The sequence below is a fragment of the Carex rostrata genome, chromosome 29 (genome assembly GCF_964058835.1).
Source record: "Carex rostrata chromosome 29, lpCarRost1.2, whole genome shotgun sequence".
NCBI lineage: Eukaryota > Viridiplantae > Streptophyta > Magnoliopsida > Poales > Cyperaceae > Carex > Carex rostrata.
In genome coordinates, this window is record NC_135946.1 from 6,344,276 (window position 1) to 6,359,464 (window position 15,189).

The following is a 15,189-nucleotide window of genomic DNA, read 5'->3' on the forward strand; positions in this document are numbered from 1 at the left end:
AGATTTACATACTACACTATTGTGAAACCTGAATAAGAGTCCCAAAAAGCCTGATCAAATACTACAAAAAGAATCACAAAATAGTGGACATGACATGCCTTGTGTCACACATACTAAGCCATTTGTGAAGCCTAGGTCGGACATGGGTGCGTTGTAGTGGTCTATTTGATAGACAGACTTGGAGGCCTGCTAGGCTCTAGCAAATAATGTGTGCGGTCGGTTCTTCTGAACTGCTGGGTTGCTCGCTGTCAGTACTCTCTCTCTCACTCGATCTCTAGATAAAGAGAACGGAATTATGTTATGTTATTGTGAGGTGAAATACTACAAATATCTGACTGACTGTCATGACCGGTACTGGTACAGAAGCTGTACACATCAGACTGAACTGGTGCCAGTTAGAGGGCGTGTATGGTTATGAATCCTCTTTCGTTAATTTAACAAAAAATTCTTCATATTAATAATTTCTGATATTCAATTATTAATTATATTTAGTTTAGCAGGTACAACACATATCCAAGCAAAAAATGTTGTATAGAGTCAGCACATAGGTGGTTTTGCAATACTTCCATTACCAGAAGCAAAAAATGTTGTAGAGCCCTCGACTCCGGTCAATGCATATTCTACTCCTAAAAGGTTCCAATTTCATATTTGGCATTGCTCTCTCTTAAATTTTTAATGCTTGTGTGCTTGTTTGTATTTCTTATTTTTCTCTGAGATAAAGAACATATATAGGAGTAGAACTAGGGTGTTCTTAAGCTCAACAAAATGTTTGGTGAGCTTAACTCTAAAATCCATCAAATCGATTTTAAATGACGAATCCGAACCGCTGAAATCTACCTACTTTACGAGTGATGCGTCTAATTTTAAACATTCAAATTAATTTAATAAAAAATCAAGCGGTCAAAAAACGTTCAAAAAATGAATGCACTAAAATTAATTTATTAAGCTTCTAATTTTGACCGACTGACTTTACACTAAATTAATTCGAATGTTTAAAATTTTCACATGTAAACGCATCACTCGTAAGGTAGGCAGGTTCCAACAGTTCGGATTCGTTATTTGAAACCGATTTAATGGATTTTGAAGTTAAGCTCACCAAACACTTTGGTGAACTTAAGAACACCCTAATTCTACTCCATATATAGTTCAAAATTGCAAGTTTGAGTTTTCTTACAATATATAGTAGTCGAGGGGGGGCATGCTCTATGTTTTATCTCCTAATATATGGCTAGCTTCTTAATAAATAGGTTGCACATGAAGTATATAAATACATTTCTCTCTGTAGGTACCATATTCTGATAATTAGTCCACTGACAAACAACTAAATAGTTGAAAAATGCAAAACAACATCCAGAGAAGGCACCAACAAGGTTCAAAGTTTTACATATTAGATGACTATAATACCAGTAACTGAGTCATCATGAAATATCTCTCAAGTTATCAAGAATATCCGAAAATTAAACAAGATAAAACACATAATTTAAACTATAATTTCACCAATGACCTTAACATGGATAAGCAACTTGTTGATTATCCAATCAACAAATTCATTATCATTTTCAAATCTTTCAATTCTAACGGTCTTGAGGAACTCCCGCTGGACAAATGCATCTCCCGGTCCCTCCTGAGTCGTCTCCTCCCCTAAAGATTCCCTGACACAACACTTCAGTAAAACAAAACAAGTTACATTTGATTCATAGATCATATATCCTTCTACAAGGGCTTAATTGAGGGGGCTAACATGATATTACACGGCCTTCATTATATTGTAACTTCCTAATCTAGTTCATTATAGTAGATCCATTGAACATAAAAACTAAGGTGAGATCCTGCTGATCTAGTTCATTTACTATATTTTTATTCAAATTTAAATCTTTCAACCATCTCATTAATTGACTTTGTTTTTGTCTGCCTATTTTAATTGAGGCATGAAAAAGTAAAAGTACTGGTACCAATACCAAGAGAGAGAGAGAGAGAGAGAGAGAGAGAGAGAGAGATTACACTGGAGGCTCCTAAGGTGAGCTCCTGTAGTTTAGGTGAGTGATGAAGGAAATAAGGTGCAAGATCAAAGACAAAGAGACGCGAATTCAAAATTTCCAGACGCTTCAAGTTGTTGAAGAATGGGCAATAAGAAAACTTGTCATCTACCTATTTTCATTACAAAGTAAAATTAAAACTATGTTAAAAAATCAAAAAGGAGAATCACAATTCACAAAGCTAAATACAAATGAGAACTTTGAATGCTTATAGCCATAGGATGTGTTTACTCCAAGAACCACAACAAATATCATGTACAATTAAGACTCTGAATTGTATCTGAATTACTGTAAAACAACATCAAGAACCAATTAATTTAAAACAATGCTATTTCAATTTTTTTTTGTTGCATGTGGCCATCCTAATAAACAATTAGAGCTTGGATAGACATTGTAGTGCATATTACAGTAGAAAGGTTTTGTTTAATTTGAAGTACCTAAAATAAGAACAAATAGTACATGTAAAAGTAGAAGCATGACAGATTTTTGTTTGAAATATATTGCAAAAAGAAAGTACCTGTCCCCTGAGGAAATCCAAATCAAGCCGTAAGTTTTCGACATTTGAAAGGCTATCAATAAGCTTGGGTACCCCAGTAACATATTTATCCTTACCATAACAACCAGGAATATATATGGAGGCATCAACTAGCGATGACATATTTAGCAATATAAATTCCTCCATACAGATATCCAAATACAAATACAGGAGGTTAGGCAAGGAAATTTGCAATCTCATTCCCATATAAAAACTACGAAGGACCAACTTCTTCATGGTGTTGGAACATATCTCAATGTTGTTAATATAACAATTTTCTAGAACTAATTCTTCAAGCACCCGACACCCCAACATAAGCTTCTTCAAAGAGTTGTCACTAATTGGAAAACCACCAAGGTTAAGGGTTTTAAGGTAAGGAAGGTTTACTGATTCAAGTTCTAAAATAACTTCTGTAGAGAGCCACAATTGGAGATATATTAGTGATGCGCAAGTGAAAATGAGATTGGTGTTTAAATTCAACTTTTCCCATGAACACATTTTGACTAAGCACTCTCGAGGCTCCAACTTCATCACATCATCAATACAATCGGCAATAGCTTGAGTCCAAGGCAAGCAAAACTCCGAATCTAACCAAAGTTGAAATCTGTTAACACTTAATGTCTCTCGTTTCTCCAACACACTTCTCAAAAGTAGTTCGAATTTGGTCACAAATTGTACAGCCATTTCATCATTAACAATCTCGAACAATCCAAACTCTTTAATGTCAAATTTCAAATCCGGCACAGAAGCCCATGTTTTTATCCATCTTTTAGACAAGATGCATGTCTGCACGGCCTCTCTTGTACTCAGAAAAGATAGGATATGCGTGCGAGGATCATTAGGCAAGCTACTGATCCTGTCAATGCCAAAATTGTTGTCAATACCGCATCTATTGATATCCGTCATCTTTCACCTTCAAAAAAGTAACAAACTTTAGTGAGTTGCATAGAGTTAATCGCTTCTCAAATTTCAAGAATTAAGATGAACAAGTCTTAATTTAAAAAAAAAAAAAAAGGTACATATCTCAAGTGTTACAAGTACAACAGCAATCCAGCTTCACAACGGAACAACCACAATCATTGTTATGATTTAAGAAAATATCCCAAATAAGAAAACCAAAATAATATTTGTCATATAAATTTGTTCTATTGGTTGCTTCTCACACCAACTATACACTAAGCAAATAAATTGCTAGACTGCAGAGATTTCTTTTTCAGTGGCAAGTTGCAGGGTTCCAGTAATACCAGTACAAAATTGGTCAGAAATTATCAGACCAGACTAAGCAAATAAAACTTAATGCCTTGATACTTTTTATTTCTGATTTGAAACACAATATATGCTCAATATAGGGATTCAGTCAAAACCCAAAATTTGAAACCCAGTAACATAACAATACTATCCATTAACAATACTAGGCATTATTCAATTTGCATCTGATCACTTAACAATACCCATTAGCGAATTCCATGCTCCTGATCTCAGATAGCATCAATAATAAATCTCAATTTCATAAAATTCACATATTATAAATCAATCAGTCAAACCAGCAAAAGACAGAAAAACAAACCTTTGCCATAGTGGAGCAACCAGGGTTTAGGGTTTAGAGAAAAGAGGCGGTGAATAGGGTAACTGGGATAAGTAGAAGAGAGAGAGAGAGAGAGGAAGGACATCGATTAGTTGGGCCTAAACAAACTATATAACTAGTTTAGAGTATGAGCTACTTAACGGGCCGGGCCGTTAGAAAATCCAAATTCAGCCCAAAAGATTGTCTTAGATGATAATAAGGCACGGATAATATTTATGTTATTTTATATCAAACAAAATGATGAACGAAACAGAGACCATCAAAACGAAAAGCGGAAGAACAGAGACCAACAATTTGAAATGAATTAACACTTCAATTCACAAGCTTTTTAGATGGTCTAGAATTTTCAAATCAAGTGATTTTCTACCTATCTAAGAAAATAATAAACACATTTTATAAAATACAAAAATTTGATATGTAAATACATTTTCATACAAATATCATGTTGAACGGTTCAGATTAACTGTTTGGACTTTAAGAACGAAGATACAATTAGTTCATATATAGCCTTAATAATTAAATGATTGGTGTATTTCTGCATTACTTGAATTATTATTGCATCATATATTCATATGCGTAAAAGTACACTATGGGTTATATTTCTTTATAAGAGCCTTATGAGACATTTAAAAACTGCTAAAACTAAATTGCAAGACGTGTCTGATTAATATGTGAATGTCAATATACATTTTAATTGTATTTCTGTAACGATCAGTAGCTAGATGTTAGAGTATTCTTTAGCTCACTGGATCTGGTGAGCTTAACTTTAAAATTTATCGAAATAATTATAGACAAAAAATTCAAATTGTTAAAACTAATTTTTTCCACGAGTGGCGTGTTTAAATTTAAAATCTATAAAATTCAGAATCAATATAATTTAATTAAAGCTGAGTGATAAAAATAATATAAAATAAATGTATTAAAATTAACTTATGAACTTTCTTTTTTTGACCGCTTGACTAATTACTAAATTAAGTCGAAAATTATAAATTTTGTATATAAATGTATAACTCGTGAAGAAAATAAACTTGTTTGAATTCATTGTTTGAAGTCATTCTGATAGATTTGAAGTTAATTAAACTCACCAAATAACGGGTCCGATTATTAAATATTTGTCCGTAACCATCTAATTGGTTACTAACTATTTTCAATATAAAGAAGACAACCAAGATCGATCTTCCAAAAATTTATAAATATACCATTTGTTAAAAAAAATAAACCAAATTTTTTTTTTTTTTTTTTTTTGGAAAATTCGATTTTTGTCATTATCGCATTTAGCAAATGCAACCTCATTTACTGAGGTCCGCACCTAGTAGATGAGATTCTAGAATAGGGGCTGCACCTAGTGGATGAGGCCCCAGAATAAGGTCCGCATCATAAAACCATATATGAGAAAAAAAAATTAGGGATCATCCCGCTAGGTGCGATCTCTCTTTCTGGAATCTCATCCGCTAGGTGCTCCCCAGTAAATAGGGTTGTATCTGCTAGTTGCGACCATAGCAGAAATTAAATTTTTCATGAACGAGAGTTTTTTGGGTTAATTTTTTTGAACAAATGATATATTTAAAAATTTCGATCGATCTTCGTTTTGTAAATATTCATAAAAAACCGCCATTCAAATTTCAAACTTACAGCATAGAATCTCCAAGTTAAATTAAGATGCATGATACTTTATACTCAATCAATTATAAACTCCGGCCATATGACCACTTTTAAAAATAGAAATTCAATGTTTCAAACTTGTAACTCAGAGGCAACAAAATATTCCACACTGAAGAAAAACAAAAAAAAACAAAAAGCCTGCACATAAATCACATCAAACGGACAAATAGAAATACAACATTTTGGACTCATCTCCAAGTCCAACAATTATCTTTATTTTATTTGATTGATAACAGAGATGAGCGATAGAGAAGCCAACCAATAGCACCTATGTCATATATATATAAGAACTCAAATCAGCTCCATGACTTGCTCTGCTTTAGTAATTTTAGTCACCCTGCATTATATATATCAAATATGTTCAACCAGTGAACTCAAATTCTGATATGTCAACGGTATTAGCTCTGTGATTAAATATTTTGATTCTATTCATTTTTTTATATTTTTTTTATGTATAGAACTCTACATTTATTTAGACATCTACTTTTTACATGCAAATTGTATATCTTTATAATTAGTCATGATTTCTTTCTTTTTATTAAATATCATTTAAAGAATTTTTGAATTGATTGGTTATATCTTTCATTTCTTTTATTTTTCTATATTATTTGAAGAATGTTATTTGTCACTTAATATATCATTTTATTTGAGATTTTTTTATGAGACAAAAAGTAGTATGTCATTTAATATGTTATTTAATATGTCATTTAAAGAATGTTATTTATTCTAGTATGTTTCCAAAATGACCATTAATGAACAATGTAATTATTCTTTATAAGATTAGTCTAATCAAAGTTAATTAAGAGTAATTTCAACAAATTCCATACTTTGAGCAGTCGGTGGAGACACCGATATTGGAGCACATTGATACGACGCCGCACTTTTCGGGAAGGCACGCAAGAAGACTGGTGTCGGAACCCCACGTGGCAATATTATCCAGGCAGTAGCACACTTTCTCGCTTTCTGTTACCATCGAATTGAGGCTCTTTACGCTACTGCAGCATGCTTCAGACAGCGACGCACGGTCGTTTAAATAATCTAAGCACGGCCGCATAGTAGCCAAAACTTCCAGACAATTAATAGCACTCGCAGCATGCGGTACAGTAAGGAGGAGGATAGCAACTGCAGCGGCGGTGGTGGCACGGATGTCAAAGCATGCCATTTTATTTGGTGGTGGAGGACTGGATCGGAGGTGTTGTGTGGGAATGCAAGGAGCTAGATGTCTTAATTTATAGTCATGAATGCACTTATTACTTGAATTGGAAGGTGCAACCGTACTACTGTAATAATTTATTGAGCCTAGCTGTTATATATATTATGTAATCCTCATCATTGAGACTAACTGTAGTATGAATGTATGATTAATTAAGACAATAGACCTAACTTTTTATAATTTGGACTTATATATGCTTAGAGTTTTCTTGTTATTGCCTTTTTCTCTGTGTGATTGGAAAATAATGGTGCCTTAAAATATGAAAATTGCATGCTTGTTTTTGAATTGAGTCATGGAAGTTGAAAAAACTTGTCATCTGTTTGCTGCTAAAACACTGTCTGATTTGTTCTTGGATCACTTCAAATAATTAAGTCTAACGGTCAATTTTATTTTCTGTAATCTCTATTCCCTCTTATTCAATTCTTACTTGAACATGGCTAGCATAGCAACAAGTATATATACTGCTTATTGGATTTGTTTGCACTATACATGTACCATGGAGATTATAAAACTAAAATTAGTAAACTAAACCTAGCTAATTAAAGAATTCAATAAGTATAATATGCATGCATGGAGTAATAAATACTTTGACAACAGTTGCTCTGGTCTAAGATTCATTGTCTATGATAACCATAAGATATTATGGAAACTAATTAATGAAAGCAATCATGTTTAGGAATTTAACCATTTGGTATATTTACAATAAAAATTTGACGAAAAATTAAAAAATTCTAATTTTTGTCGGTGACATAAATGAGCTACAATTAATCCACTGTTAAGTCTGTTATATACATCTATGGATTAATTAATTAGGTAGTATTGATTTCATTTAGTTTTCAGTTTTCATGCCATGCATCTCTCTAGGCTCTCTAGCTTGGCTCTAGCTAGTTGTAAAATATAATTATTCACTCCGAGCAAATAATATATTAATTAAAACAAAAATATTACGTTTACGATTAAAACATAACTTAATGTATTACAAATATTACTTGATTAAAACAAAAACATTAAACCGTATAAGGACTTAACGTACTTGGTAGTTGGTAGCAAAGTAAATACTCAATCCATTGATGTAGCTGAACTGGCCCAAGGAACTTAATTTTTTTTAACTTAACCATTTTTTAAATAAGATGTACAAACATAATTTTTCTTAAAATATTATTTAATTTGTAAAAAATGAATGACTGATGAGAGAGAGAAAAAGAGTTAATATGCTTACTTTTTTTATTTAAATAGTTAGTATGTTAGATATAAATATATGATATATTATATATTAATATTTGCATGCATAAGTATCATTTGTGTGTGCCAGTTGTAAATTTGTTAGAGAGACTATTATCAGATTGCATTATTTAATATAAGACGACTCTAAAATAAAATTATGAAAATCCAATATTATTTACAATATATATATATATATATATTTAAATCTTGACAATGACTGACAAAATATAAAACATCTGAAGATTATAACCATACTTTTCATAAATTATCCGTGATTATACAAATTATCAGGGCCTAATTTGCAAAAACAATATTATATGACCATTTGCTCACGTGAAAAGTGGGTCCACCACCGTCTCCCATATTTTCTTTGGATTTCCTGTGGCATCCTCTCCGTGCAAATCTGTAAAATATCTTTTCATGCCAAGAATTTATTGTTATCTACCTGCTGCATGTTTGGTAATAAAGTCCATATCACAGAAAGTTCGACAAGAAAATTCAACAAAAATCAGAAAAATCGGAAGAAATTCAAAGAGGATTTTATTTTATTTTATTAATCCGTAAATTTATATATATATATATATATATATATATATATATATATATATATATATATATATATATATATATATATAGATAGATAGATAGGCTAATATGATTTCGGTAGCATATAGGCCGAAATACACACGGTCAAAATTTGAAATTTCAAAATTCAAAAAGTCAATATGATCCATTCATCTTGTTCTCCATATTAATATGTGCTTGGAGACCAAATTTTACATTTTTCTGAATTTTTTTACTATTTATTAAGTCACATTGAAAATTGCTGATCCAATGGTGGCTTAACAAAATAGTAAAACCGTTGGATCAACAATTTTCAAAGTGGCTTAATAAATAGTAAACAAATTTATAAAAATGTAAAATTTTGTCTCCAAGCACATATTAATATGGAGAACAAGATGAACGGTTCAGATCGATTTTTTGGATTTTGAAATTTCAAATTTTGACCGTGTGTATTTCGGCCCATATGCTACCGAAAGCACATTAGCCTATCTCTCTCTCTCTCTCTCTATATATATATATATAGAGATAGGCTAATATACAATCGATTGTTCCTAGCCTCCCGTGCAACCAAATCGTTTTCTGATTTTTAAAGTCCAAATGATCGATCCAAACTGTTAGATGTGATCTCCATATTAAAACGTGCTAGAAGACCAAATTTTACATTTTTTGAATTTTTTTTTACTATTTAATAAGCCACTTTGAAAATCGTTGATCCAACGGTAGCTTCTGATTTTACTGTTTGGTTAAGCCACCGTTGGATCAGCGATTTTCAAAGTGGCTTAATAAATAGTAAAAAAATTTCAAAAAATGTAAAATTTGGTCTCCTAGGACATTTTAATATGGAGATCACATCTAATGGTTTGGATCGATCATTTGGACTTTAAAAATTAGAAAATGACTTAGTTGCACGGGAGGCTAGGAACAATCGATTGTATATTAGCCTATCTCTCTCTCTCTCTATATATATAGGCTAATATCAAATCGATTGTTCTTGGACTGTGAAGCAAAGTTTTAAACCGTCTGATCTAATTTTAGATCCGTGTTTTATCCAATTAGATTTCGTTGTTGATCTGAACAGACGGAACGGAAAAATAAAAAATTCAGCGCTTCGTTGGGTCTTAGGCCTAATTCTCTCTCATGGTTAATTATGAACTTTTCTGTTAAAAAAATATAACACAAAAATTTCAATTGATATGGTTATATTAATGATCCTTAATTAGATATTATTGAGTTGGGATTATGTATGTTATTAAATAATTATTTCCTTATAATAATTTAATTGGATATATATAGTAATTAAATATGTTTTTTGTAGTAGTAACACCATCAGTTAAATTGATGTACCTGCATGACCAATATTTCAATTATTTAATTATCATAGCTGCCAAACAAAAATACAACATCAGTTCAGTAAGGATACCAGACAGTGTTGATCAATCTGACACCAATGAATCATGTACACAAGGGATGGTAAAGTAACCCCCTTAGTGCCATCGGCTTTTTAGCCAAACCGATGTTGGAGAGACACTCAGTACTAACTCTTTGTGAAATTTAATCGATGACAAAGGAGGGGGTCCATCAACGCCATTGGTTATGTTATCCAGAACAGACGGTAAAAAGTTCAACGTAATTACAGCGCTGTCACTTATTGGGTATCTGAAACCGGCAAAAGGGTCAGAGCCCCCCCCCCCCCCCCCCCCCCCCCCCCCCGGTTTCAAATTATGAACATCCATTGGTAAAATTAAGCTCAATTTAAAGTATGACTCATCATTACGTGCTTTACACCAGTAAGAGGCTAAAGATATGATATTTGTACCTATACTAGTAAGAGAAGGAATAGCTGAATTTTCAAAACAAACTTTATTTCTAGCTAACCAAATCGACCATAGAGTGGCTGCTCTAACTAATTCCACTAATAATTTATCTTTAAGGGGTATACAGCAGTCAATCAACCATAAATCATCTATGTTATTGCAATTAAAGTCAAAATCATTATGGTTAGCTATCCAAGACCATATTGCCTTAGAATAGGGGTAGGTAATGAACAGATGATTAGTATTTTCCTCCTCATTACAGAAGGAACAGGTTGTATCTCCTTGCCATTCTCTATGTGTTAGGTTTACCTTGTAAGAATATTATGTGGCCCAAAAATAAAACATTAATGGACTGGTTTAAATGGGCTGATTATAATGAGACGTAATTAAATGGCATGATATAAATGGCGTGATTTATAAAAATTAATTGATCTGTCTAAAGGTGCGCTATTATCCTTTGGTTGATTATAGGGTGCCTGATTAAAGGGTGCGCAAGTCAACATATACTCAACAGAGGCTTGATTAAAGGGTGCATAATTGCATCCTTTGACTCATGCTCTATTATCCAATCTTTGATTAAAGGATGCTTAATTAAAGATGCATAATAACAGATGATCAGAGGTGCGCTGAATGTACAGATAATTAAAGGGTGCGTTGACAGTATGATATAATTGCATCCTTTAATTTTCAGCGCCTTTATCCATCCTTTTCCATATTCATCTCCCTATAAATATTGCTTTGATGACGGGCATATGTAATGAAAAATTCTAATAGTAAGGTTGATCCTCTCTTCATCTATATTCATAAAGAACAAGTTGTCATTGCTTAGAAAGAGAAAGAGGAGAGAAATCGCTTTGCAGTTCTTCTGACGGTTTGCGAAGAACAATTCAAGTGTTATTCTAAAGATTACTATGAACAAAGATATGTAATCTATTTGATTAATTTACATGTGGAGATTTTGATTTCTCATATCTTTGATTTGATTTTGACGATTTTAATTCCGCTATCGAAACTTTAAAGATAATTAGTTGTACTCATGATAATGATTGTGTGTAAGTAGTTAAGCACGAAATAAAGACTACTTACATACCTTTGTAAGAATTCTATCCTGTTTAAATAACCATAAAAAGATCTTAATTTTGAGGGGTATGTTGGCCTTCCATATTAATTGTTGTAAAGTATTTGTTTTTGAGGCCACTATATTCTAACCACTTATATAATGAATTTACTGTAAAATGACCATCTGAGGTCCATCTCCAAGTAATTAAGTCAGGACCATCTTTGTATGTGAAGGAAATGGACTGTCTCAAATTGTTCCATTCAGTTAGAAGTATACCAGTAAGTTGTCTACTGAAAGTTAGAGATTGTGAAAGTGAAAGAGAAGAAAAGACTTCTGCTACTGTAATTGTGGGATTGGAAGCTATTTGAAATAAGTTAGGGTATTTACAATAAAGACTACATTCTTCTATCCATCTATCAAGCCAAAAATATGTATCATTACCATTATAAACTATTCTATTGATGCCTAACTCAAAAATTGATCTTAATTGCAGAATACCATTCCAGAAATGAGAAAGTCTGGGGATATCAAAGCCTGTGGAACCATATTTATTGATTAAAATTGTTTTTCACTTTCCTTGTACTGTAGGATCTTTAAAACGAAACCACCATTTTGCTAAAAGAGCTGTGTTCATTCTAGTTAGATTTAATATTCCTAACCCTCCTTGATTTTTACCTAGACAAACATATTCCCATGCTATGAGATGATATTTCTTGTTGGCTGAGGAACTACCAGACTAGAGAAATCTTTTTTCTGATTTAATCAATTTTATTACAGACAGTTACAGAGATTTTATATATAGCTAACTAATAAAGTGGGATTGATGAAAGAACTGAATTAAGAAGTGTTACTCTATCACCAAGAGATAAAAGTGATCCTTTCCAGGATTGGAGTCTTTTTTCTATCTTACTAATTAAGGGGTTCCAATTTGCAATGCTAAGGGTTTTCCAATGTAATGGGACTCCAAGATAGGTAATGGGTAGAAAGAAGCTACTAATTAGAGAAGAAATCATATAACTAGAAAGAGGCCGTGTACGATACATTTGATAAAAGGTGAAGGAACTTATAAGGGGAAAGGAATAAAGAATGAAGCTGCTATTAAGCAAGATAGCAGACTGGAAAGCAGACTGATGCTTAGTCTAATTTGATTTTCTTTTCGCAAGTTAACCATGTTGCTACCGCTAAGTGACTTTTTTTTTTTTTGAGGGTATACCGCTAAGTGACTTTCGCAATGTTAAAGCAGATCTCTCGATATGCATGAAAAAGTTTATTTATTGAAAAGAACTTGGGTTAGTTTATTAATTAATTGATACACATACTTTGAAGACAAACTAATTAAGTAGTAATTAATTAATTGAAGTGCCGACTCGATGAAATTGAACAATAAGAATTGACTTTAATCACATTGGTCGTGGAGTACGATATAAACTAGTAAGATTCGTCTCTAAAGAAGAAAGGAGACACCATTAAGCAAGAGATTTGTGCATGCCAACTGTAGGTGGCTTTAAGAATCTTATACTAATTATATGTAGAAAAAGACCAAGGAGCTGTGTAAAGGAGGCAAATAAGATAAGAAAGGGAGGATACTTGGCCTAAGAGTTCAAGGAAGAGTTGTAATTCGGTCTTAAAAAATTATATTCGGAAGGATTAAGCCTCAGGAGGTCTAAGAACTGGTACATATATATAGAATGGCCTGTTTCTTGGATCTTAAACTCTTGATTGAGTTCCCTTAGCCCATCTTTTTCTCTTGGAGTCTCAATCTCTCAATTCAACTTTTATCCACCATTCCACTACAAATTGTTACTATTTTTTTTCTGGCTCTGTACACAACAACTTTCATCAGACTCTGCCACTATTCATCACAAATTCATCAGCTGTCGATGACATGGAGGTAAAGACTGATCCCATGCTGTACGATCCAGTGGTGGAGGTCCAAAGCTTTAGTTCGGGTCCGAGAGATGCCCCAGAAGAAAGGCGGCCGCCATGAATCTCACTAGATCCCAAGCTGTATGATGCTGTAGTGGAAGGAAATCTCGAGGTGCTGGATGATTTTCTACAATCTCAAGGTGAGATTCAACAACACAGTTTTGACAAGATAAATGTGTCCTTTTTTTTCATGTTTGTTTGTTTTTTTTTTTCTTTTGAGTGTGTATGCAAAACCAACACATATGGATGTTGCAATTACGTCAACTCATATAATATATCCTTCCAAAACAAAACATCACGATTGGATCTTATAATTGTGTCACAACAATAGAATGGTTCTGGAAATTGGAATTGGAAGCATAATCAATAAATCTGTTTAGTCATATAATCTGTTTCGATCCCACATACATCTCTCTCCTTCTCTAATAAAATATATAATTCAGTCCCCTATAAAACGAAATTTTTGTTCAAATTTTCTAAAATGAATGTAAGCAAATATATATGCTAATCGTTGAATTGCATCTGGAAGGCTATGATTTAATTAAATAATTAATGATTTAGGAATCCAATTTTAATTTTGACTAAACTGAATTGGGGCATGTGTGTGCCTACCGGCTAGTAAGATATTATTTTTGAGTGAAATCCGTAGGATATTCATTTAATTAAAGAGGAGGTATCCACTTACAACATCTTACACTAATTCGGTTTTGTGATTTTCAAAGTCCAAGCAGTCGATTCAAACCGTTCAACATGATTTCTATATTAAAATTGGCTTGGAGATCAAATTATATATATTTTTTTATTTTTTACTATTTATTAAGTATTTTACAAAATTGCTGTTTTTCAGTGGTCCAAAATTGTTTAAAAACAACGATTTTGTAAAATACTTAATAAATAGTAAACAATTCAAAAAAAAATGTAAAATTTGATCTCTAAGAGCAACATCCCCAGATCATCTTGATGACAATTCCGAATCTTACACAATAGAGAAGGAATACGCTTAAGAACAGTGCTTCGCACGATGCGAGTAACTCTATTTCAATTTGATTTATTTTAATTAATTTCTAACTTTCGGTAACTTTCGGAATTGTTCTGAAATTTCATCCCCAACATTAATTTTGTCAAAAATATTGATTTTGTTCGATCTCTTATATTTTTGGAAAGAAAACTATGGTTTTTTTTTTTTTTTTTTTTTTAACGGTTAGTGGCTTTTATGTCTACTAACAATTCGATTGATAAAATAGATATTTATAAGAGGAGGGTTCAAATGCCTCCATTTTTTGTGCCTCCATTTTTTAAAACTTTAATAATTTAAAATTTAAATCTTAAAATTCAAAATAAAACCATTGGATATGAACTATATCATTTTATTTATGCACGTGTAAAAAATTATGGCATTTCAACTTTGTTTTGGTTGTCATCTTGAGCTTGTAAAAATGTATACTAATGTGGATAATTTATAGACGTTGATTTTTCAACTTATTGATTCACATAAAAGCAAAATAAAAATATGATAATTTTTTATGGGCATATAGAGACAATAACGTAGATCACATCTAACGGTTTTATT

The 15,189-nt window shown here is 32.1% G+C and overlaps 2 protein-coding genes across 3 annotated transcripts; both read right to left on the reverse strand.

The window, feature by feature from the left end:
• Positions 1–1,349: 1,349 nt before the first annotated feature.
• LOC144546327 (F-box protein At4g22280-like) lies at positions 1,350–3,506 on the reverse strand. 2 transcript variants are annotated; one of them, XM_078294875.1, is made up of 3 exons: positions 2,554–3,506; positions 2,002–2,148; positions 1,350–1,652 (listed from the first exon to the last, which is right to left on the reverse strand). In XM_078294875.1, exons 1-3 carry the CDS (start codon positions 3,475–3,477, stop codon positions 1,575–1,577), a joined length of 1,149 nt encoding a protein of 382 aa, XP_078151001.1. In that variant the 5' UTR covers positions 3,478–3,506; the 3' UTR covers positions 1,350–1,574. The 2 variants fall into 2 exon arrangements, with proteins under 2 accessions (XP_078151001.1, XP_078151000.1); XM_078294874.1 differs by having other exon boundaries at positions 1,350–1,663; positions 2,554–3,504.
• A 3,123-nt stretch (positions 3,507–6,629) lies between these two features.
• On the reverse strand, positions 6,630–6,980 carry LOC144546246 (non-specific lipid-transfer protein 1-like). Its single transcript, XM_078294785.1, has one exon. It carries the CDS (start codon positions 6,978–6,980, stop codon positions 6,630–6,632), a length of 351 nt encoding a protein of 116 aa, XP_078150911.1.
• Between the last annotated feature and the right edge of the window lie 8,209 nt (positions 6,981–15,189).

Excerpts from the sequence above, each read along its gene's own strand:
- LOC144546327 (XM_078294874.1), bottom strand. The coding sequence starts at position 3,477 with ATGACGGATATCAATAGATGCGGTATTGACAACAATTTTGGCATTGAC. Across the intron at positions 2,149-2,553 it reads TGGATTTCCTCAGGGGACAG|GTAGATGACAAGTTTTCTTA; the intron begins GTACTTTCTTTT and ends TAATGAAAATAG. Across the intron at positions 1,664-2,001 it reads TCACCTTAGGAGCCTCCAGT|TGTTGTGTCAGGGAATCTTT; the intron begins GTAATCTCTCTC and ends GTTTTACTGAAG.
- LOC144546246 (XM_078294785.1), bottom strand. The coding sequence starts at position 6,980 with ATGGCATGCTTTGACATCCGTGCCACCACCGCCGCTGCAGTTGCTATC.